The sequence below is a fragment of the Naegleria fowleri genome (assembly GCF_008403515.1).
Source record: "Naegleria fowleri strain ATCC 30894 chromosome Unknown tig1, whole genome shotgun sequence".
NCBI lineage: Eukaryota > Heterolobosea > Eutetramitea > Acrasida > Naegleriidae > Naegleria > Naegleria fowleri.
The window spans coordinates 515,452-539,059 of NW_025407933.1; the positions used below are offsets into that span (position 1 = coordinate 515,452).

At 35.9% G+C, this 23,608-nt stretch overlaps 15 protein-coding genes across 15 annotated transcripts; 9 read left to right on the forward strand and 6 right to left on the reverse strand.

Annotated features, from left to right (window-relative positions):
- Positions 1–144: 144 nt before the first annotated feature.
- Positions 145–2,811, forward strand: FDP41_000229 (uncharacterized protein; the record flags this gene model as incomplete). The annotated part of the gene is made up of 1 exon (XM_044705467.1): positions 145–2,811. The coding sequence occupies one exon, from the start codon at positions 145–147 to the stop codon at positions 2,809–2,811; it is 2,667 nt and encodes an 888-aa protein (XP_044569903.1).
- A 171-nt stretch (positions 2,812–2,982) lies between these two features.
- FDP41_000230 (uncharacterized protein) lies at positions 2,983–4,425 on the reverse strand (the record flags this gene model as incomplete). Its single annotated transcript, XM_044705479.1, has 1 exon — positions 2,983–4,425. One exon carries the CDS (start codon positions 4,423–4,425, stop codon positions 2,983–2,985), a length of 1,443 nt encoding a protein of 480 aa, XP_044569904.1.
- A 1,063-nt stretch (positions 4,426–5,488) lies between these two features.
- On the forward strand, positions 5,489–6,442 carry FDP41_000231 (uncharacterized protein; the record flags this gene model as incomplete). Its single annotated transcript, XM_044705490.1, has 2 exons — positions 5,489–6,277; positions 6,329–6,442. The coding sequence occupies 2 exons, from the start codon at positions 5,489–5,491 to the stop codon at positions 6,440–6,442; spliced, it is 903 nt and encodes a 300-aa protein (XP_044569905.1).
- Positions 6,443–6,629: 187 nt separating this feature from the next.
- FDP41_000232 (uncharacterized protein) lies at positions 6,630–7,583 on the forward strand (the record flags this gene model as incomplete). Its single annotated transcript, XM_044705501.1, has 1 exon — positions 6,630–7,583. The coding sequence occupies one exon, from the start codon at positions 6,630–6,632 to the stop codon at positions 7,581–7,583; it is 954 nt and encodes a 317-aa protein (XP_044569906.1).
- A 182-nt stretch (positions 7,584–7,765) lies between these two features.
- On the forward strand, positions 7,766–8,791 carry FDP41_000233 (uncharacterized protein; the record flags this gene model as incomplete). Its single annotated transcript, XM_044705512.1, has 1 exon — positions 7,766–8,791. One exon carries the CDS (start codon positions 7,766–7,768, stop codon positions 8,789–8,791), a length of 1,026 nt encoding a protein of 341 aa, XP_044569907.1.
- Positions 8,792–8,846: 55 nt separating this feature from the next.
- Positions 8,847–9,248, reverse strand: FDP41_000234 (uncharacterized protein; the record flags this gene model as incomplete). Its single annotated transcript, XM_044705523.1, has 2 exons — positions 8,847–9,021; positions 9,079–9,248. The coding sequence occupies 2 exons, from the start codon at positions 9,246–9,248 to the stop codon at positions 8,847–8,849; spliced, it is 345 nt and encodes a 114-aa protein (XP_044569908.1).
- A 31-nt stretch (positions 9,249–9,279) lies between these two features.
- FDP41_000235 (uncharacterized protein) lies at positions 9,280–10,794 on the reverse strand (the record flags this gene model as incomplete). Its single annotated transcript, XM_044705534.1, has 1 exon — positions 9,280–10,794. One exon carries the CDS (start codon positions 10,792–10,794, stop codon positions 9,280–9,282), a length of 1,515 nt encoding a protein of 504 aa, XP_044569909.1.
- A 185-nt stretch (positions 10,795–10,979) lies between these two features.
- FDP41_000236 (uncharacterized protein) lies at positions 10,980–11,453 on the forward strand (the record flags this gene model as incomplete). Its single annotated transcript, XM_044705545.1, has 1 exon — positions 10,980–11,453. The coding sequence occupies one exon, from the start codon at positions 10,980–10,982 to the stop codon at positions 11,451–11,453; it is 474 nt and encodes a 157-aa protein (XP_044569910.1).
- A 43-nt stretch (positions 11,454–11,496) lies between these two features.
- On the reverse strand, positions 11,497–13,591 carry FDP41_000237 (uncharacterized protein; the record flags this gene model as incomplete). Its single annotated transcript, XM_044705556.1, has 3 exons — positions 11,497–12,797; positions 12,847–13,318; positions 13,388–13,591. 3 exons carry the CDS (start codon positions 13,589–13,591, stop codon positions 11,497–11,499), a joined length of 1,977 nt encoding a protein of 658 aa, XP_044569911.1.
- Positions 13,592–14,460: 869 nt separating this feature from the next.
- FDP41_000238 (uncharacterized protein) lies at positions 14,461–15,570 on the reverse strand (the record flags this gene model as incomplete). Its single annotated transcript, XM_044705567.1, has 3 exons — positions 14,461–14,959; positions 15,017–15,415; positions 15,467–15,570. 3 exons carry the CDS (start codon positions 15,568–15,570, stop codon positions 14,461–14,463), a joined length of 1,002 nt encoding a protein of 333 aa, XP_044569912.1.
- A 202-nt stretch (positions 15,571–15,772) lies between these two features.
- Positions 15,773–17,125, forward strand: FDP41_000239 (uncharacterized protein; the record flags this gene model as incomplete). Its single annotated transcript, XM_044705578.1, has 5 exons — positions 15,773–15,781; positions 15,834–15,953; positions 16,005–16,171; positions 16,226–16,387; positions 16,453–17,125. The coding sequence occupies 5 exons, from the start codon at positions 15,773–15,775 to the stop codon at positions 17,123–17,125; spliced, it is 1,131 nt and encodes a 376-aa protein (XP_044569913.1).
- Positions 17,126–17,181: 56 nt separating this feature from the next.
- On the forward strand, positions 17,182–17,961 carry FDP41_000240 (uncharacterized protein; the record flags this gene model as incomplete). Its single annotated transcript, XM_044705590.1, has 1 exon — positions 17,182–17,961. One exon carries the CDS (start codon positions 17,182–17,184, stop codon positions 17,959–17,961), a length of 780 nt encoding a protein of 259 aa, XP_044569914.1.
- A 379-nt stretch (positions 17,962–18,340) lies between these two features.
- Positions 18,341–20,992, forward strand: FDP41_000241 (uncharacterized protein; the record flags this gene model as incomplete). Its single annotated transcript, XM_044705601.1, has 1 exon — positions 18,341–20,992. The coding sequence occupies one exon, from the start codon at positions 18,341–18,343 to the stop codon at positions 20,990–20,992; it is 2,652 nt and encodes an 883-aa protein (XP_044569915.1).
- A 31-nt stretch (positions 20,993–21,023) lies between these two features.
- On the forward strand, positions 21,024–22,344 carry FDP41_000242 (uncharacterized protein; the record flags this gene model as incomplete). The annotated part of the gene is made up of 2 exons (XM_044705612.1): positions 21,024–21,471; positions 21,638–22,344. 2 exons carry the CDS (start codon positions 21,024–21,026, stop codon positions 22,342–22,344), a joined length of 1,155 nt encoding a protein of 384 aa, XP_044569916.1.
- Positions 22,345–22,376: 32 nt separating this feature from the next.
- On the reverse strand, positions 22,377–23,540 carry FDP41_000243 (uncharacterized protein; the record flags this gene model as incomplete). Its single annotated transcript, XM_044705623.1, has 2 exons — positions 22,377–23,241; positions 23,407–23,540. 2 exons carry the CDS (start codon positions 23,538–23,540, stop codon positions 22,377–22,379), a joined length of 999 nt encoding a protein of 332 aa, XP_044569917.1.
- Positions 23,541–23,608: the final 68 nt, after the last annotated feature.

The following is a 23,608-nucleotide window of genomic DNA, read 5'->3' on the forward strand; positions in this document are numbered from 1 at the left end:
GAGAGATCTAGATCGACAACAAAGAGTAAGGTTTTCCATTTAAAATATCGCCCTTTATCATCTTGGATTCCATCTCTCCTAAAAAGACGCCCTTTTAATATTATCATCTCAAACCCAAAAAAATAAAAATTGAAAGAAAAAAAAATGACAGGAAGCAAACAACACCCAACTCCTTCTTCGGGTGTTGCTGAACATGAACCACCACGATCCACCACTCCCTCACTACAACCATCATTCAGCTCCGATGATGACGATGCTGGAGGTAGTGAACGCTCGACTCGACGACGAAAAAGTTCAACAAATTCATCATCCAATAAGAGAAATTCATCGTGTCGATTCGATTCTCGATGGGTTTTTTCAATCATCATTATTTTGATACTCTCGGCATACATTTATCACTTTGATGGTATTCCAATCATTCATAACATGGTAGAAGACTATTTTTCCAAGAATTTATGGATGGGTAACAACGATTCTCGTAGTGTTTCTTCGATCTATCATAAAAATGTGTATTGGCAACAAAGTGCCACTTCAAGTGATAAAAGTAGTACTAGTGTTAGTACTAGTGGTAGTATTAGTGGTAGTACTGATAGTAGTACTGATAGTAGTAATACTGTTAGAGATGAGTTCACTTCTCAAAATGTAAATTTCAAATTTTATCACTACAATTGTACAGGTGATCATTCGGTTCAGAGTCTCCCTGGATATGGTCCAGTGAATAAGGATGATGCTTTATTGTATTCCTATGCAGGCCACATTTCTATCTATCGAGAGGACACCAATAAGGATCGAAAAGGTGCAATGTTTTATTGGTTTTTTGGAAGAACAAGTCAAGATGAGTCAAAACGACCAATTTTGCTTTGGTTACAAGGTGGACCTTCAGCATCTTCAATGATTGGAGCATTTGAAGAATACATTTCACCATTTTACATTCAAAACTTGACTGAAAATCAAGGTTTAACTCTTCACTATAACAATCAATCATGGATTTCTTATTGTGACTTGTTATTTATTGACCAACCTGTTGGAACTGGATTTGGTTATGCAGAAAGTGAAAAAGATTATGCCACGACTCGTCACCAAGTATCCAATGACTTGTACAGTGTCTTGTTAAACTTTTTTGACAAGTATCCACAATTTAGAGAACGTGATTTAATATTTTCAGGAGAAAGCTATGCAGGAAAATATCTCCCTTCATTAGGAGAGAGAGTTTATTTGATCCAAAATCATCGCATTGCTGATTCTGCTCAACATTTACCCTATCCTAAAATTCAACATCATAATATTCACAAGAGACTTTTAGGTATCATTATTGGTGATGGATTTACTGCACCAATTGTACAGAGAGTTCTAAAAGCTGACCAAGCCTATTGGAGTGGATTATTGGGATATCAACAACGACAACAATTGAAAACACTTCAAAGAGAATGTATTCGACATATTCAAACTGGAAATACTGTGGAATCTGGATCAGCATGTGAAGATGTTAAATCCTATCTCTTAATTGCATCTGGTGTCATTAATATTTATGATATTAGAACCTTTGCTCCATCGACGGATAAGATTCGTTTGGAAGCGTATTTGAATCAACCTGAAGTGAAAAAAGCAATTCACATTTTAGATGAATCATGTTCAAACAAACCAGATGATATTCATTTTGTGCCATCCAGACTTAATCCAGTCTATGACAAACTTCGTGCAGATATCTTTGTGGATTTGAGAGATTTAATTCCACTTCTCGCTGAAAAAACAAAAGTTTTATTGTATGGTGGAAATTTTGATTTACAAGATGGACCTCAACCAATTGAGAGATTTTTATTAACCATGAGTGAATATTATCCTATTATGCATAAATGGAAAGAATCTCCAAGGAATTTGTTGTTTGTGAACAACAAAGTGGCAGGATATGAAAAATCATTTGGTAATTTTTCATTTGTTACCATATTTGGAAATGGACATTTTGTTCATAATCAGAGAGAGTCCATGAGAGAATTATTGAGAAGATTCATTGAACAAACTTCATCCACACATCTCTCATTTTGTTCCAAGGATGAATCTATTCCTGTACGATTTAAAACATTGACACCCTCTACTTTTCTCAAATATCTCTATGATAACAAAACAAATGATCACAGAATTCCATGTCAGAGTCAACAATTAATTTGTGAAACAATTCTTAAAAATTGCAATGGCCATGGAATTTGTAATCACGGGTATTGTACTTGTAATAAGGGATATATTGGAGAGACCTGTGAAAATACTGTTAAAACCATTCCAGTAGGATATGAAACCGATCCTAATGATCCCATTGTGTTGAAACAGCAAGAAATTTATTACGGTGGAATTCATTTACAAAATTTAATGGCCATTACAACCATTCAAGTTGATTGGAGACCAAAATTAAGGAAAAAAGAAGGCCAACCTTTGAATGCATTTGATTACAAATACGATACTGTCTCCAAGCCAACATCAAAACTTTGTCTTTTTACCAAACGTGGTGACATTCCAACAATTGATAATTATGATAAGGCTCACTGTAAAGAAAATTATTTTGATGGTCCTCTTCTTGTGGTATCGAACAGCACAGCCTCAGAAGAAAAGAAGGGAAAACTCTATTTTGGTTTATTTAACACAATGCATTACGAAGTAGAATGCGAATTGAAAGTATTGACATGGAATCAAGAGTATTCCATCTTTCTATTGGATGAAACAGCTGCCAATCTGATTAAGGAACGAGATTTTATGGTTGGCCTGTCTGCTCTGTTGATCTTGATCCTTCTAGCTCTTGTCATTTCAATAATGTTCAAATAATTCTCTTGAACATTCAAGTTGTATTGATCATCACTCGTCAATTCTCGTTCATGGAATTTCCAAATTTTCACAACTGTAAAAGTGAGCTTGTGAATATTCAATCTCGTTCTTGTAATCATTTTCCATGGTGCATCATGGTTGTTCAATCATCTGATGATGTGCATGTTCAGTTTATTGAAGCAAATAAACTTGTTCTTCCATAAAATTGACCAATGATGTTTGGTTCAATAAACATCGTTGTTGTACACTTAATCTCAATCGAGACCACTTGTAGTCTGCAATGACTTGATCGGTCGATTGAGATGTCGTACTATTCGTTGGCTTGAAAATTGTTAATAATAAATACCATGCCATGGCGTCATCTGCATTCAAAAAGATCAAATCAATGGTTCTATTTGTTCCACTGTTAGTTTTTACCACCAATGAAAGACAATTAGTAGCTTCATAACTGGTCATGACCTTTTCTAAAAAACGTTGGAAAGTATTACTTGAGACACCATAATGAACTGCTGTCACTTGTGACATATTGACATGTCGATCCAAAGATTGATGAATGCGAGCATCTTCTTCCTGAGATATTTTTGAAGTACTCTTATGAATGGTTGTTGTACCCCATCGAATGACTTTTCCATCTTTGGATAATTGTAAGAATCTCTTCTTTTCCACACCCGAACCATTGGCAAGATATGGCAATTTAATGATTTTACATCCGATTTGACATTGAGTCAAACACCAATCATGCCAACGATGATAACTTTCATCTTTTTTCAAACTTGTTGTTGGTGATGAATTGACTGCATTGGATTGAATTCCAAGTGGAGTATTCGCTTGAATATGACGATGAATCACTTTTGGTGATCCAGTCAATAATGGAGTTGAAACTGAAATTGGTTGTGACAAATTTTCACTTGACTTGCTCAATGATGATCCCTTTTTGGCCAATGTTAAATGATTCAACCATTTCGTTTGTTCAGACTCTTCATCACAACACAATAAATATTCTCGTTGATTTTTAGTGACAATTTTGAGTCCATATTTTCTAACTTTGGTGTATTGAATGGCCTCTACACTCTCAACACCATGACGAACATTAATGCTACTAATCGACACGGTATCGGTTGGACTCTTGAAATAATACAAAATGATATCATTATAAGAAGAAGTCACAGATGCATTGGTAAAGAGCGATTGTTGTGAAGCTTGCAATCCACTCATATTCATTGAATAGTGTCGATTCGATCTAGAAGAAGAAGATGATAAACTGGTCAAAGGGGATGATGGAATGCCACCCAAAGAAGGAGAGAAGGAGGATCCAATCGTTGTTGGTGCTGTTGTTGTTGTTGTTGTAATTACGGTGGGAGTTGAAGAAGAACTACTCAAAAGTTGTTGATTTCTTGGTGATGAAGGAGTATTCAAAGTGGAGGTGTTTGTAGTGATGATCCCTAATGATGATGATGGATTTTCAAGCAAGACGAAAAATCGTTTTCTCCACACAACTCCCATTTTACGATCTTGTTTACTCATCATACCCGAACAAATGACATTGGGTGCTTGTGCGACTTCATAGGCTGCTTTATGAAAGTCGTAGGGAGGATCTTTGGACTTTTCTGACATTTTTTGTTGTGAGACAAATGACAGCTGATCGCCTCTTGCTTGCACCTCATAATTAGGTTCAATTTCCAAAAGAGCACCAATGAGCCAAAGGTGATGATTGGTTTCTCCTAGTTGTGACACAGCTGAAACGCGTTAGTGCTTGATGTTTCCTCGTATTGATCCAAATGATCCATTTAATAATTACACAAGAAAAGACAACCACAAAAAATCATCATGAACCATGAACTCCAATCGTTTCATTTCGGAAGAGATGAAGAATCAAAACAACACTCCAATCAAGCTCGCAAAGATCATTCCAATGAATTGAAACAATTGAATGAGAGAGCTCTTCAAAGACTCATTCAAAATTCTTCTTCTTCTTGTCTGAGAGATGGTCTTATCCTTCATGATGATGATGATGATGAATTGGAATATCCTTTCATCATGACCACCACAACAACATTCATAAAATCGTAAAACTTCAAATACTGAAAGGCAGTGCCTCAACCAACACTCTTGAAAGGTTGTTATGAAAAGTTGTCTTTAGATTTGATGATGCAGAATGGACTTTGATCAATTGCATTCCCATGCATATCGACAGGCTTTTATGGTATGTTCAACGTTGACAACGCTAATTCAGAGAGCTCTCTAAATTTTCATTGATCGATAATTTAAAAGGTTATCCAATGGAGGAAGCTTGCCATGTTGCTTTGAATAGTTGTATTCAATGGTTGAAAGATCATTGTAAGGACGTTTTCGATTTGGAACGAATTGTATTTGTTGTTTACAATGAAATTGAGTTTGAGATTTACACAAAATCCTTTTCAATCAGAAATGTTGATGACACAAAAAAATTTGTGTGTGGAAGTGTACAAATTGGAAAGCAAGAGAGAAGCATTTGCCACAAACTCACAAACAAAAAAAACACAACAAGAATAGCTTCAATCATGCTAAAAAGAGATTCACGTCCTTCTCGTGCGAAACGAACGACGTTAAAGAAAAAGGTACATCACAACTACTTCCAATAGTCTCCACCAATGATCACAACTTTTCCGATTCGTCACTCAAACGTGTCACTCGTAGTATGACTTCACCAGCCCATAAAAGAAAATATTACTTTGATGACACCAACGAAGAAGAAGACTTTGAAGAGGACAAAAAGAAACAGAAAAATAACGAAGAATCTTCCAACCAAGAAGAACAGGAAATATGTGAAAAAGCCAGAACTCTCCTTAATCCCGTCGAGATTAAGAAGGGATCTTTGGAAGATGTTGACATCAAACCTCCAATTCATGGTATGTTCGAAGCAAGCAATTACAAGGGAAAGAAAATTTTCGCTCTTGACATTGGGTCAAGTTTTGCAAAAGCCATGTCTATTGAAGTACCCAAGTCAGAAAACGCCAAACGTTGCCTTTCATTATCGCTCAAATCTGATGGCAATTCAAATGTTTTCTCCACTACCCTCAACTACAATGTTACAAGCAAGAAGTTTGACGTTGGTAATAATGAGGATAAAAGATTGGGCTGGATTGTGTTAGAAAACATTAAGAAAATATTTATGGTACAAGAGCTTGTGCACATCAAAATCAATGATCAACCTTTTAGAGTTAGTGAGTTGATGTGTGAGTTGGTGAAAGGACTTCTTAGAAAACTTGTTCACACCAAAACTAGATGTGAGGAAGGAACATTGGTACCATCCATGCCATATGCTGCTATTTTCGTCACTTGTCCTACAGCTACCTCTGAAATTACTAAGAAAATTTTTAGAAATTGCATCGTCCATGCTTACAATTCTCTCTTTAATTGTACCATTCAAGAATCAAATGTCCATGTCGTTGAAGAATTTAATTTTTTAAAATACTATTGCGATATGGTGAGTTGAAAGTTCAAATTTATTGTTACCTTATTCTCTAATTTGAAACAGGAGAAGAATTATGAAAGCCCTACCATGTATGTGGATATAGGGCATTTGACTGTGGATATTGTAGTTGTTGCAACATTAGAGGATGGTACGACTTGTGTAACTTTGAAACGCTGATGTAGGAGGAATGTCGATCATACACGATCTTTTAAAAAGACATGGATTTAACCCACAAAATACCATGAATGAAATATTTAAAAACAAAGAAAGTACATGCCTTCCCACCCGACTTGGCAAAATAGAAAAAGAAATTATGAATTGTCTCAAAAGTATAACAACCCGCCTTCTTTTGATGGAATTCCAAATGAAAGTCAAAAACATTCATCTAGCTGGAGCCATCACCAATGTGACATACTTCTCTAATACTCTTTGTAAATTAATGTCAAAACACAGGATGGACAAAATTATTCGCAGAATGTCACAACATTTCAAACCAGAGTACAAAAATGCACAAATTTCAAATTTTGAGTTTTCCTGTGAATCTGCATGTACTAGTGTGCTATTAGAAGGAGCACATTCTATGATTGAAACATCTGCTATTTCTAACATATCTATACCTACTCAAATTGAGTGCAAACATTCCAATGTGGAAGATTATTGCCCAGGTTTGCTACAATATGACGAACAGACTAAAACCTATTCTATCAGGCTTTTAAGCAACATTTATGACATGTATTCAATACAAGATTTTGAGATTTACATCTTGAAATTCAGCAATTTAATTGACACATCAACAATTGATGTGATCACAGAGGACAATTATGAACATGTTGGTGTCACCGAGTTCATTCGATTCACCAACCTTGAAATATGGGCTGATCCTACCACAATTGAAACGACCAATCACCAATTCTTTGTAAAACTAGCTCTTGAAAAGGAATTTCTGAAGTGCGAATTCTTTTATACACACAAAGGAAGCTATTACAAATCTATTCTGAAAATTGAAAGACACGGAAGAATGGAAAGAATCCCTGTCAATGATGCTAAAAAGATAATTTTCACAAAAGAAAACGACACAAGAACTTGGTATGGTCTCGACTACACAACTTTCTTTCTATTGTCCAGAAACAACAAGTCTTCCGTAAGGCTTATCCAGAAACGTGCACAAATGGAACTAGCAGAACATATTTACACCAAACTCAAACCAGAAAAAACAAATGGTAAATATATATGTACTGGAATGTCATGTATCAGTGATGGTGATATTGATCGTGTACTAAAAGAAGTGAAACGTCAAGAAGCTAATTCAAGACAGTAATGATTCCTTGTCAGTGAATAAAGAATGTTCACAACACCACCATTATAAAGTGGGAAATTTCAGATTTCAATACTTTGAATCATTAAGGATTAATGAAAATAATTAAGTTGCAAGACTCGAGAGTGTTGCCTAATCCGTTTCATTGAATGGTTCAAATCAAAAAAAAATTCAAAACACACAAAATGTTCAAAAGCACCTCTTCGGCAGCCTCTCTCATGTTGAATAATTCTACCCTCTCGGCAAGATATGCCTGCATCATTGACAAACAAATTTATCCGTTCAAACAAACAATTCAAAATTCCATAATCATCAATGAATTAAATTTCAATGACAAATTATTCAGCAAGAAATTACATCAACATATAACCATCTATTTTATGAATATTAATAATATTGTTCCGAATGTTACCAGTATTATTTATATCAATGATAAATACTATGGAACTCTGGATAAATTCAATCATGTTCTTCAAGTGGAATTATTGCCATCTACATTGACTCATATTGTGATTAAAGAGATGAATACATTAATTTTTAATACTACTTTTAAGGAAACTAAAGAAACTCAATCGGAAATGCTAGAGAATTACAAAGATAAATTATTTGAATGTATTAATATGGCAGTAATAAGCAATTACATCAAAACTGGAAAAATTCAATTTGATTCCACCTCTTCAACTGTTGGCATTTCTGACTTGGATAAATTTTTCATGGAACAAGAAACCAAACGCAACAATGATACAAAAAAGTTTAAATCTATTTTACAGGTGCAATTGAGTGATTTGACAGACAGATTATCCTTTCAAACAAAGAACATGAGTCCAAATGGTAGCGGAAATGACTCTCAACTCATTGAGTGGGCAGTAAAACAATTCAAACAAATCGAAAGTGACATTATGAACAAGTACTTGAATATCCTACATTGTGTGAATATTTTGAGAAACTTTAATCCAAATATTATGAATGCAAATAGTGAAACAAATTTAAAACAGATAGAATTGTTGTTTGAATTAATTCAAGACAAATCTCTCGATAAGATTTCAACTCAAGAATTGAAAGGCAAAAGAAAAGAAGTGAATTACATGATTCAGGACCGAATTCAATTGTTAAAGAAATTGATGAGCACAGAAAATCCTCCTTCAACCAACGCTTCCTCATCCTCTGCAGGTAGTAGTAGTGAAAATGTTCTAAACTCTTCAAATAAATGAAATACAATTGAACAGTCGTGACTTTTCGTCTTGTTATGAGCCATGATAGGCCATATTAAGAATCTCCTCTCATGATCATGGTCAATCCAAACATGATGACAGCATATCCAATGTACCACCGTATAGTTAAAATTTCACCAAAAACGAGCACTCCAAACACTGAAGTAAATATAAAATTAGAGGCTAAATTAGTTGCTGTTGCTGATAGAGTAGATAAGTGGCGTAGAGCTCTTCATTGGAAAATTTAATGTTATTAATTTGTTTTGATTCCGAATTTATATTCTTACCTAGTCTGAAAAACAATTGCGAACGCTGTCAAAGCAATATTCAACACAAAATACAACGCAAAAATCGTCCAACTCGAAGAATCGCTCATCATTTTACCACACACCGATGAAAGGCAAGCAAAAAAACCAGCCACAACAGAATTGATGAAATGAACAGTAGAGGATGACATTTTTTTCAATTTCACACAAACAACCTTTTTACTACTTTTTCTTTCTATTCTTCATACGAAGTTTGTACTTGACAATGTCACCATAAGACTTGAGTTGTCTTGCATCTCTTTTTACACTGTCATCAAGGTGTTTAGTTCTTTGAACGTATTTGTTCTTTTGTGCAAGAGCACCAATTGGGATATCTGCAATTTTTACAGACTTTTTCTTTGCAGGGGTTTTTGGAGAAACTTCATTTGTTGTATCCTCTGACGATTTGTCATCTTTGTCCTTTGTTTTCTTTGTATCTTTTGATATTGATTCGGAAGGAGGAATTGCGGGCACATCATCTTCTTCATCTTCTTCATCTTCTTCAAATACGAGCATGTTTTCACCGTTATCAGAAGGAGAGGTTGTTGTAGGTTGTATTTGCACGCCTGAGCTTGCATAATTGCTAGATTCAAAATTAAGGGCTAGTGAAGCAATATAGTTCCGTATTTCTGAAATACCCTTTCTTTTCTTTGAACTTGTGAAAAATATTGTGGGAGCGATGTGAACAGATTTAGCCAATTTCAATTCTTTGAGCTCTCTCAATAATAAATGTCTCAATGTGATAGCTATTTCATTCAATATTTTAGGATTTGTACTATCAACTTTGGTGACAACCACGGTATATGGGATATTGTTTTTTACAGCAAAATGGAAAAAATCAATGTCAGACTTTTTCAAGCCAAGCTTTGGATTTTTAGCGTTCAATGGATTCTGTTTGACAGCGTCCATATACTCCTTTAATCTTCTCACATCCAATAACCACAAAGTCATTAAATATTTATCTACTCCTTTTCTATTCACAAAATAATCTCTAATAAGCACATGCCATCCTCTTAGAAGAGATTTTGGAACTCTTGCAAAGCCATATCCAGGCATATCCACTAGATAAAGGTTTAATTTTTTCAATAGAAAATAGTTTAACGTTTGAGTGCGTCCTGGTGTCTTACTAACTTTGACTTGAGTAGATTTTCCTTTAAAAATTGCAGAAACTAATGAACTTTTTCCTACGTTAGATCTTCCAATAATTGCAATTTCAAATTTCTTGTTTGACAGAGCAGGAACCTTATCATAAGATGCTACAAATGAGTGATCATTAAAATAGGAAGTGATATCTTCTGTGTTGGTGTTCTGTGCTATGTGTTCCGTCTCAAAAAAGTTATTGAACAACATGCATTTCCGAGCAAAGGCTTCATCACTCGTTTTAATATTATGAGCTTTGAAAATATTATCATTTTCTTCTTCTTCCTCTGTGAACGATTGTTCATGATTGCCTTCATCGTCATTATTATTTAAAACATGATGATTCGTGCTGAAAGTTCGTTCCGAAGATGATAGCCTCCAATTAATTCCCGAAAACGAAGAAATATTGTAATTGTTCGGTATGAACAATTTTGAAGAAGATGAAAAAGGAAAACGAACATGGGTTCGCAGCAATAAAGTCGAGCCATGATGTTCCTGCTGCCAAATCCTCCTTATAGCACCACCGTAGAGGCTGGTTTTGTTCAGTGGTTGAAGCATTTTTCGAATTGGATGTTTTTCTAAATCAATGATAGGGATTCCAAAAAGAACGTTTTTCAAATAATAATAATAATATTAAAAAATAACGAGTCTCATAGTGCCGTCATCATCTACTGACTAGATCCGGCTTCATCATCCCTATTATCCAACACAACAACACCACTACAACAACAATATAAAACAAAATGAGCACCACCGTTGAAGAAAGACCACCAGTAGATGTGGAAGCTCAACCAAAAAAGGACAACCCTAACGCTCCTCATGATGATGATGATACTTCCGATGAAGAAGTTGATACAAGAGTACCATTTCGTGAGAGAGCAGTTAAATATATGAAGAGAGTGAGAAAGCAAACAAAATATGCAATCTTCCATAGAACTAAAGGTAGAAGTTACTTTTGTTTCAACACATGCGGATTCTGGTGTTCTCAACTCTTCTTCCTTCTTTTCCTCTATGTCTTCGTTGTTGGATGCTTTATTGCCTACATGAGTATTGGATCGGAGATGATGCCTTTCACCTTTATTACTTACAAAACAAGAGATCCAAGCACAATTCCAGCCCCAATACCTGCAAGAGACTACTTTGGCACACAAAATTCTACGAACAATTCAACAAGTACCACGACAAAAGCATTATCCTATATTTTAGGACTTAACTAATTCGTGTGACTAATATTCTATTGCATGAATAAAGAATTATTTATTAAATATGATAATAATGAGTGCTTGTTGCCCTTTCATGAGCTGCAATATGTTTTTCTGCCAAAGCTAATCGTCTCATTTCTCTTACTGGATCTGGAGGAGCAAACTTGAGCCTAAGAGTGTTTATGGTTGTTGACGTTGCTTGAGGAGATTTGGCATTGGCAAACGTAGAAGCAATGTGTCGCTTTCTCAAAATTTCTAACTTTGTTTTGGCTGCATGTTGCTCCTCCAACATCTTTTCATACATTTCATTGATCTGATTCTTTTCCTCTTGCTGTTTAAACTTTTGGATAAGCTTGTCTTTCTTTAGGAGTACCTTTTTGGTGCTTGCCAAGTCAATATTATGCACCTTGGTTTGCTCGTCTAACGTTTGGATCATTTCCATCGTGTTTGACTCGCTGTCAGAGAGTAGCGACCTTAGGAGATCCTTGTCTCGTTTTGAAGATGAATGTTCTTGATTGAAGGTGTTTTGCAAATCAGAGGAAAATTCAATAAGATCCTTTTCCATCAAATCTTTGTAATGGAGAGGATTTCTTCTTTCCAATTGTTCTAACAAGTCTTCATGTCTGATTGAAATGAGTGGTTCTGTATACTTTTTGTGACGCTTGGTTCGGTCAGAGTATGCTTGGTTTACCAACAAAGGGGGCAATTGCATTTGCACTTGGATTTGTTCTAATAGATCTTTAGGCTGTGAAATATCACTTTGTTTGTCTGCTGACATTACTCTATTATATACAAGGCGGTTTTCATCATCATCCAAATCATCTGGATCTTCTTCAAGTAATGTTGTTTCTTCATTAAAATGCTGCACTTTTCCGAAGGATCCTGTTTGAGGTGCTTTACGTGCAATTTCTTGATTTAAAGCTATCAGCATATTAATTGTGTTTTGAGATGTTGCACTTCTCATGGATCTGTTTGTGGCAGTATCCCTTGTAGGTTTGATCTCAAGTTCTTCGTCATCACTGAAATCATCAGAGTTCTTTTTTACAGAAGTTAAAAAAAACGAGGAGCCCTCATCTAGCGTTCCAGATGTAGTCTTGGAAATTATTGACTGGTTTTCTTCAAAGTCTGAGTTTTCTAAGGCGTCCAATCTTTGTCCATAATATTTGAAGTACATTCTTGGATTTTTTGGAAGGAATAATGGAGATTGAAAGTTCAACTCTTTTTCTTCTAGATAATTGTACAATTGAGAAAATCGCTCCACAAGTGGTTTTAGGTCTGATGACATTTTTAAAATATAATCATTATCTTCAAATAAATATACGTCTCGATCTGTCTCAGTTTGCTTGGATTTCCATGTTTCTGATCATTTATGTCAATTATATTTTCACTTGTGATTTTTAAAACATACCAATATACTCAATGATATAGAGACTAATAGTTCTGAACAGAACAATCTCATCTCCAACCAATTTTTCAAAAAGCTTGGAATCAATATAACCTGATTCTTTTGGATGAAGGGAATTTTTTTCACAAATATTCCGCAAACTTCTGAGGCTGTTTTCTCGTTGTTCTATGAGACCCTTAATTCTTAAATCTAACCATCTAATCTCAAAAACTCTCATGGTCTCTTTTGAAATTTGCTCAAAATTTTTATGGGCGTCTTCATTGAAATGAGAGTGCATGAATGTTTCCCTGTGAGCCCAATTGGTTTCAGAATCTTCCCACAAAGTTGTCAGAATTCTTTTCTTTGCTTCTAATAATTCCAATATTGCAGGAGAAATCTTTTTTCTACTTCGACTTTGTGATGACGAGATTTGTTCCTCTCTCAAGTAAGAATTCATCAAGTCATCGTCATCAAGAAACTTTTTTAATTTTCGATCCTTTTTAATGTACCAACACAATATTATTATTCACTACAACACTATTAAGAATAAATATTTGCAACCTACCATTGCTTCGGACTCTTTTTCTAATCCTGAATGAAGCCCATTTTCCGAGTATTCAGCTTTGCGATCATTGGAAAGTGTTTTGAGAGATGTATTTTGGTCTTCTGAGCCGAGCTTGGAATTAATGGAATCATGACTCCGATCCACTTTATGATCATCATCAACTCTATGAGATACTGTTTTTGATTTAATTCTGGCCCTTTTCATTGTTCTATCGCTACGGATCTTGGTTTGACCTTGTTTGATTTGTTTTTGAAATTTTGGCGCCCAAATTTACATGAAACGATTATGAGGTTAATAACCTCGTAGCACAGTACCACTTGTAGAGGCGACTTTAGAGTGATTTCATTGAATTTCATAGAAACTAACATTGATTCTTCCTCTTATCTATTCATACTCTTCAAGTTGAATGGTTCATTCTCTTTTCATATCATGCGCGTTGCTTTGAGTAAAAAAATGCGCCAACAAGATTTTAATATATTGTGTGAGGAGTTGATGTCCTGTGATGAAATGAAGAGAAACGGATGGATATGGAATGGAGAGTATGCATTAATGACGACTCACCAATTTTTAAATTGTAGTCGGAATTACGAAATGGTTTCTTATGGTGATGATCAAGAGTTGAATTCTTGTGAAATAAATGAAGAAGTAGAGGATTTGAACATCCAAGTGAGCAATATTACGAAAAGTGTTGTCGAAGGTATCAATGAATTATTTCTCATTAAATATCATGTGGTATTTAATGAAGTATTTCAATGTCCTGCTCTCTACTTTAATATTTATGATTCCACAGATCAGCTGTTGCAACCTCAACAGGTGGTTGACTTGTTCCAACGGATAGGTCAAAGCAGAGGCTACATACCTGTTAATAATTTTAATCCATATAATTTTATCACACAAGGAGAACATCCGATTCTGCAAACAATATTCTATTATATTCATCCATGTGAAACCCATTCCTTAATGGAAACCATTTGCATGAATACTACTCCTAGGAATTATATCTACAGCTGGCTTTCTTTCTTCGGAAAAGCAATTAATTTGCATGTCCCAATTATTGAAAAATATTGTTGAGATTATTTTTGGGAGATACTGTCCGAATGAATGAGTGAATTATTTTCTTCATCTTGAATAATATTCCAAAGAAAAATACTGTAATCACTGGAGGCATCACATGCTAACCCAATTTCATGAAGACTCCAATCGAATGTTGTAATTGGTAGTGAGTGAGTTCTATAAGATTTAATACATGAGACTGGCCCCTTTTCTTCTTTTCCTCCGTTTACATGCCACAAATGGAAATAATTATCTGTACTCGATGTTCCAAGAATTTTTTCATCGTGCGGATTGAACTTGATTTGAGAAATGGCAAGTCCATGAGCTTGGAAGCTGTGAATTGGTTTTTTCAATGATCGTAGATCCCAAATATATGCCATTCCTTGTTCGTCACCAACTGAAAGCATGAATTCATTGTAAGGGTTTACAGACATGCAAGAAAAAATTATGTCATCAGGAGGTGTAATAGTATAGAGTCGTTTTTGCTCCTGCTTATTCCATAATTCAATTCGTGTATCTCTAATAGCATTGCAATTTCAATTTTGTTAGAATAATTAAATAAAAATTGAAACGTACAGCGGTGCAACCAACATTAAAGATGGATTTTGTGAATGATAAGTGACACCCAAAACAGGGAAGGATGATTCATTGTTTTCAGAAAATATTGGCTCGCTTTGAGAAATGTCCCACAGTGCAAAACTACTGTCCTTGCTGCAAGATGCAAATTCATTCCCATCAAACGGTGAAACACTAACATCTTCAATGCTCATGTTATGATGTGTATATCTTTTGATAGGCCTTCGTAATTCATTCAATGTCCACAGCCTCAAAATAGGATCTGTATGTCCCGTGATTAAAAAGGAGTCATGATGAGATGTTTCCGAGACACAGGTACCTCCTGTATCGAGTCCAACACTCTGAACTTCATCTAGTTGTCCTACGCTTGATAATCTCCAATAATTTAGTTGTCCAACACTGTAATAATGAATTCGTAACAATATATTGCTCCATTATTTACACACATACAATTTGGTTTCGAATGTATCAGATGCAATTCCTATCAAGCCTTTTTCATCATATTTTGAAAATTTTAAATCGGAACAAATAAACTCAGTTTCTAATCTTAACATTTTTTGTTGAATGAAATAAAAATAATAGAGTCATGTATAGTCAGGTATGACATTATCACAGAAGAGCATTATGCAATCAATTTTATAACATTTTTGATCACGAACAATCATCAATTGCTTGCTCCTCTTGTGGTGGTCAATTCCCGCCAACAGTTGTACGAACATTTCAAAACAAAACTTAAAAAAATAGAGATCATCGGAAATGGATCCTGTAGGTTGTCTGCTTGCGCTTTTCTCATGATAATATAACACATAATTTCAAGTCAAAGTTTGGAAAAGAATCGGAAAGATATGCTTTCATGGTAACTTATTATGATTCGCTAGCAGGATTTGACAGAGAATATCATTTGTTGTATTACACTTTCGATGAAACGATCGAAATGGTAAGTTTGATTCAAACGAACGTTCAGTATGAATAGATTTACAACGAATAGTATGATACAAAAACTAAAAGAGTATTCCTCAAACGAAGCAAGTATCCCGAGGTGGCATTAAAAGACCTCTATAAGGGTGCGATAGTCACCATTAATAGTCGTCAACTCAAGGTAAAAGATTATAGTGATGAATTTACTCGGAATAATTTTGGAAGTAGAAAGAAACAGTATGTATTCTAAATAATATCATTGGAATCATTGACATGTTCGTCATTTTAAAGCACATTGGCAATGATAAAACCTGATGGAGTAGTTCATATGGGAGAAATAATTGACAGAATATGCAAAGAAGGATTTCAAATTTCGAAGATGAAAATGACACAGTTGAGTATTGAACTAGCCCAAAAGTTTTATGCGATTCACAAAGAAAAATCATTTTATGAGTAAGTTTCACAAAATTCACGTGTTTTACTCAACCTCGCAGTACTTTGGTGGCCTATATGACTAGTGATCCTATTATTGCATTGGAACTTGTAGCTGAAGACGCTGTAACGAAATGGCGAGAGCTCATTGGTCCTACAGACTGTGTGCAAGCAAGACAAGTCGCTCCTAACTCTATCAGAGCTCTTTATGCAACAGACAAAACTCACAATGCAGTTCATGGATCAGATTCTGATGAAAATGCAACAATTGAATCTCAATTTTTCTTTGGTGGCAAAGAGGAAATTCCTACCACTGCTACTTTTGAAAATTGTTCACTTGCAATTCTTCTTCCTCATATTGTTTCAGACAAAGCTTCAATTGGTCAAATTATTTTGGACATTCAAAGGGCAGGTCTCGACATTACAGCTCTTGAACTTGTCTCTTTAGGAAAAACAGACGCGTCTGATTTTTTGGAAGTCTATCGAGGAGTAGCTCCAGATTTTCAGAAAATGGTTCTAAATTTGTGTTCTGGACCAGTAATTGCATTGGAAGTGAGCTCAAAGCAGCCAATAGACGTTGTCACCACACTTAGAAATGTATGTGGCCCTCCAGATCCAGAGTTAGCAAAAGCTATTAGACCCGACACAATCAGAGCGAAATATGGAGTTGATAAAATAAGAAATGCAGTGCATTGCACTGACCTCGAAGACGATGGTGTTCTGGAAGTTGAATTTTTCTTCAACCTTATGCAGCAATAAATGGATGACAGAATGTTGACACAAGTGATCACCAATCATTACCACACTTTTAAAAAATGGCTAAAGTAGTAATATTCGACATTGGAGGCGTTTTAGCGAGTGATGGATACAATGAAGTTATTTACAGACTCTTCGGGAATGACATCATTCCTGCTGATAAATATTCAAAAATTATGAAATCCGGAAATGACGCTTGGAAAATATATAAATATGGGGCAATCAACGAGCAGCAATTTTGGCAATCTGTCATTGATCCAAACTTTTCCATCATCATGGAATACTTGGATTGTCTACATGGATTTCCAAAAGAAAATTTACACGATGAAGCAATTGTAAAATCAAATCTGATGAAATATCTATCAAAATACTTGCGAGACCACTTAACTCTCTTCAGAAATACACTTGATTTAATTGAATCAATTTTTGAAGACATCTCGAAATATCCAACCTTGGAAGCGATAGGTATTTTGTCTAATCATTCCAAGGAATGGTCTCACTTCATTTATCATGATTTGGAAGGAGGAGAACTCGCCAAGTTATTCGAAAAGAATTTAGTGAAAAAAGGTACACATTGTGAAGACTTGATTGTTTGGTCTTGTGATGTCAACCATGCAAAACCAGAAAAGGAAATTTATGAAATCCTGCTCGAACGAATCCGAAAGCATGTAAACAGCGACATTCATCCATCGCAAGTTTGCTTCATTGATGACAAGGACAGAAATATTGAGGCCGCTCAACAACTTGGAATTACCACAATTCATTTCGATGCTTCACTTCCTGAACAATTCGATTTTGCTATTTTCAAGAAAAAACTTGAAGACTTTCTTCGCCAATAAATATGACAGTGTCCAAACATATGATATAATACCACTCATCTCTATTATGTGACCTGTACAATTGTCACATTCATCTTTTGAATCGATGGAAGACATGTTGTTTTTGCAATCATTACAAAAAAAAACTCTTCCGATAAATACTCATCATCACTGCGGAAGTTGTCCATCATCTTCGTCATCAGCATACTTTTAATTTATTAGTTACTCTCATCAACAACAACCATCAGCCGAGCATAACCAGTGATTGTTTAATAATAACCATCTTCTTTTGTTTGTACAATTGTTTGAAACTATAATACAACAGGCATACAGTAATAGCAACCACGACGGCATCAAGAACTTCGCATTCGCGATACAAACATCAATTTTTAATAACCGTATGAAACATCGCAATAACACTAACAATTTGAATCCTACAATTGCATCAGGAAGCATTGGAATTTCTAGTAGTAGTGGAAGTAGAAAGAGTTTTAAAGTAAATGTGCCTAAACCAGTTAACCTTCCAATATCATCCAGTGCTTCTGTAAACACATCTGGTAGCAGTTTTAATGGAACTCCCAATACTGTTTCAACAGGATCTGCTACTTCTGGAACAAGCATTGCATCATCTGTGTCGTCGAATGTTTCCAGTAATACATCATCAACTAGTAATGCTTGGGCCAGTAAAACATTTCCATTGCTTCAATCAAACACATCAGAATCATCACATCAATCTGCAGATCCAAGTATTCCTCATCAAATCGAAACCAAGGTTGTTAACACTCCTCTTTCCCTCCCTGTACGATCCACTAGAACACCAGTAATATCCTCTCCTGCTCGAAATGATGACGATGATGAAATTATTACAAGTAATCGCAAAGGCTCCTCAACAAATGCTACAACTCCTTCTGATTCTGAACCCCGCTCGGATAAGAAATCAACACCACAAATATTACCTGGGGATAGTAACTGGAGCGAGATATCTGATGACGATGAAATTTACGACAAGGAGTTGGAGGAACTCATTGAAAAGGAAAACAAATCATCAGCTACGCCTCCGGTAAAGTCGAAAAAACAAAAGTATCTGGAAAAGAAAAAACTATTACGTGAACAGGAGAGATTGAATGCTGAGAAGCAAAATGCATCAGTTACTTCAACTCCAAAATCAGATTCTGAATCGTCAACTAAGGCCATTATCACTTCTCCATCAGTCCAAAATGATTCCCCACCTCCTTCACCTCCATCACTTTCAACAGAGTCACAAAACCAAAAATTCTTTTCTCAATCACCTCCTCAGCCAAACAATCCTTCTACATCGATTTCTTCATTACAATCATTTCCTCCAATGTCATCTAGTGTTGTAACACCACCAGTACAAGACACCCACAAACCAAGTACTATTCCTTCCTTTTTCTCAACATCTCGACCTTCAAACACAACACAACCATCACGAACCTCTCATACTCATCAGCCGCGAGCGTCACCTCGTAAGGAGATTCCAAAAGAAGAAATTATTAAAAGTATTTTAGAACAAGAAGCAACGATGAACGAAGCAGCTGAAAGAAGAAGAAAAGAGAAAATGGAAGAAGAAGAAAGATTGGAACGAGAGAGAAAAGAAAAAGCCCAAGCCAAACTTCTTGAACTTGAAAGAAAACTACAAGCCAAGAAGGCTCTCCAACAACCGGCCGAGACTGATTCACAAAAACCAACTATAACACCTAATGCAAATGAATCACAGCCTCAACCATCTTCACCTTCTTCACCTCAGCCTTCTTCACCTCAGCCCCATCAACAACAATATGGAGAGGTGAAAATTCTTAAATCTAATAGAGCAAATCAACAACATGGGAGAGGAGGAATTCGCCAACATAGAAACACCGACACATCTAGCTCAACAAATCAAAACTTTTCGAAAGAGGAGAAACAACCTCCAACCAATCCTACGGAACTTGATAACAATTGGAGAGACTCATCTGTGAAGATTCCTAATGCATTTGTTGAATCCTTCCAAAAATCTAAAAAACCAGAAGTTGAACATGTTCCTCATGCTACACGCGAAAAGCATCATGAAGGAGAAGTCACACGTCATGCAGGTGTTGGAAGAGGCTCAAATGTTAACAAAGAGCCAACCAGAGGAGGCCATGCGAGAGGCAGAGGAAATTATCATAATGCAAACGGTCACCATTCTCGCCATAACAACAAGAACGATCAGGAGAAAGTTGGTAATGCAAGCTCACAAAATGAAATTACAGAAAAATCAAATCAGCTTGCTACTATTGATCTTAGCAACGTTCTCAAAAATATTAATCCTAATGAAGCAAAGATTTCCTTCGGATTATTTGCTGATGATTCTAAACCCGCTGTTAAAGCACTAAGCAATGAACATGTTATTCAACAGCCTCCATCAGCATCATTATCAGCTCAAAATAGTCAGATGGATGTTGCCCCTTCCCAAATGAACACAGAAAATATTTCACACGACAATAACAACGGAAAACCATTTAAACCAAGAAGGGAAAGACCTTATTCACAACCATCAGCACTACCAACAAGTGGCCACAGACCTTCTCCAAGTCAACACCACCACCACCATGGTCGCAGCGGATACAATAATAGACACAATAGCGAGGATGCAGCCTCTGTACCCTTCAGGAAAGTTCACGATTCAAACACAGCGACCATCAGTCAACACCATAAGGAGACTGAACATCAACAACCTCAATCCAATGGAGAAGCTCCTCCTCATCGACCATCCACAACTTCCAACATTGCATCTGCTGAACAAGAAGGTGATCACTCTGATGCATCAAGACCTTCATCCTCAAGAAATCCAAAAGACTACAAGAGAGGTCAACATACTCCTCATTCCAACAACCCACACTACCATCCAGCCTCAAGAACTTACAACAATGGCCAACATAATTATGAAAAGCCACACAGTAACAGACCTAGGGGCTCAAACTCCCGAGGTGGCTTCCATGGAAATGCAAGAAATCCAACTCTCTTTGTCAAAGTTGTTGACAGTTCCAACAACACCTCACCCCGCCAATAAAAGTGTTTTTTCGTTACAACTTTAAAAAAAAATGATGAGTCATGAGCTGATCAACACCGATGCTTCATCGCGTCCTTTGATTATTGATCAAATCAAGCAATTATTATCTCAACATTACAAGGAATTGAGTGTTTTCGGATCATCATGCAAGGCCTACAGACGATTTCTTTCAAAGTTTAAGGGATGTCCCTTTCAGTTATATTCTCTTCATATTAATTTGAGATGGAACGAAACCATGAAAACATGGTCCAACAAGTTAAAAGAGCATGAATCCTACGGGTTCGTTTTGAACGAGTCAATGTCGTTTCTTAGATCGATTCCAGATCATACCTTTCTTAGACATTTGCATCATCTCAAACAGTTTTTATCAAACATGCAAGAAAAGTTCAGACATGCTCTTGATAGTGCGTTTAGAAACTATCGTAAACTTCATCAATGGATTGCTGAATTTCAATGCAAACTAAAATCCATGACAAAATGTAAGTATTATGTCGCCATTTCCACCTTGTATGGAATCGTGGATGATGAAAGTACCAAGAGAACAATGGCCAGGAGGGTGGTATTGCTCAGAGCATGACGACAAACACCACAATAAGATGGAATTTAAACTACACGAATATTTGAATGTTGTACCTTATTCCATAGGTCAGAGGACAAGAATTCGAAAAAATAGTTTTGACCAAGACCAAGCAGCAGAGTGTTTGATTCAACTAAAGCACCAGATCGATGACGATATTAGAAAATTTGTTGCACGATTTGGAGGACATACGATCGTTGAGTATACTCCCTTACCCATTAAAGTGACCTTTAAGGAAACCAAGTTTGTGGATAACACACATTTAAACAGGCTTGAAGATCCTTCATCAAAAAAGGAACACAAAAAGAGTTGTGTGAGAGTTGAAGCAGAAAAAACTTGCTCCTCAGAGAAAAGAGTTAAAATCAAACAAACAAGCCTGCCCTCTACAAGCCAAACGACCAACAAAAGCAACTCAGACCACCCTTCAGAGTTTGTCCGAAGAAGCGAATTTCACGAAATGCCAGACAAACAGCTCGAAAAAGATTTGCATGACACGACTCCATATGTGCTTTTCAGCATTCCTTCAAGCAGCATTGACACAGATGAGAGGTTTAGATCACATAATGCAAATATGACAAGAAGGAAAAAGCTTGAGAAGCTCGACAAGTTTGACTTTGGCGATGTAATTTCCATGCGCCACTACAAGAATCTTGTGCATGATGTTCATGACGGAGATGACATCTTGAACGAGTTGAAATATCAGCAAGAAAAAAGATTCCAACACAACATGCAGGTGAGAGACCATTTGAATATTAATGGGTTCTGTTCAGAATAAACGAAAGAATACACAAAATTGTACATGATGGTTTAATGTTTGTTAAATAGCGAATCTTTGACAGCTTGAGAAATTATTCCTTGCAAAACCTCTGTACTCAACTTGATGGAATCTTTTGTCAATTTGTCTAATTGTGTTTCTTCTTTTTTCTTTGACTCTTTGCCTTCCATCATAAATCCAGACATTTTTCCGCCACGTCCAATTTCGTGTTCAGCCTTATCCATCTTTCTTGCAATATCATTAATAGAATCGTTGGTGTAATTTCTATTCTTAATAGCTGCTGATGAAGACAAAATGTTGATCCAATACTTATTCCAAAGTACATTCAATAACTTTGTATCTGTTGATGACTTGAAAAATTCAATCTCTAATTGATAATACTTGTCATGATAGACACCATAATCTTCAATTTTGTCCATAGGAATGGATTGATATTCAGAGCTTGATGATGCACCTGGTGAATAACCTTCAGGATAAGTTCTGAAAGCACCAATTTCTACTCTTCCAGCAGATACAGTTCTAACAGGATCAACGACAATAGCCACGAATGGATCTTGATATTGCTGATTGGTTAATTGAGTGTTGACGTCAATACCAGACAACCAACATCCGTAACCAGGGTGAGAGTGATACCAACCAACAACGTTTTCTGATCTTCCGACAAGTTGGCTCAAATCCATATATCTACCCATGTATTCGATAGCTTCATTACCAGCGTTTACACGAGTTTCGGTACCTTCAACAGGAAGAGCAAAGGCGTCCATGACAATGAAAGAATCACCATCAATTTTACCTTGCATCAAACCCATAACTTCAAGAGGTTGTCCCTTTGTAGTGTGCATGGCCATCTTCAACAAGGCTAGAGCAGAGATTTTCACCTTCTTGAAGTATTTTGGACTGGAATTATCATCGTCATCAGATCGGGTCAAAAAGTTTCAATGATCATCCATTAAATTTAGTCGAGTGATATATGAATAATCATAGTGAAAGATTCAGAAACATCATGGTGAAGATTTATGTATGTATTGAGATCGCGGACGACTCAAAGCAGTAGACACTTACTCTCTTTCCCAAGGTCTTTCTTGACGGATCTTTTGTTCCTTCTCTTCATCGTATTTATACAATTGTTCATCGGTCAATTCCTTGATTTTGTTCTCAGCTTCCCATTGTTTTTGGGCGTCCTTTCCAGACAACATTTTCTGTGATGATGATCAGAAGAATTGAAGAATTTTTTTGCTTTTGAACTTGCTTTCAGAGTCTAATT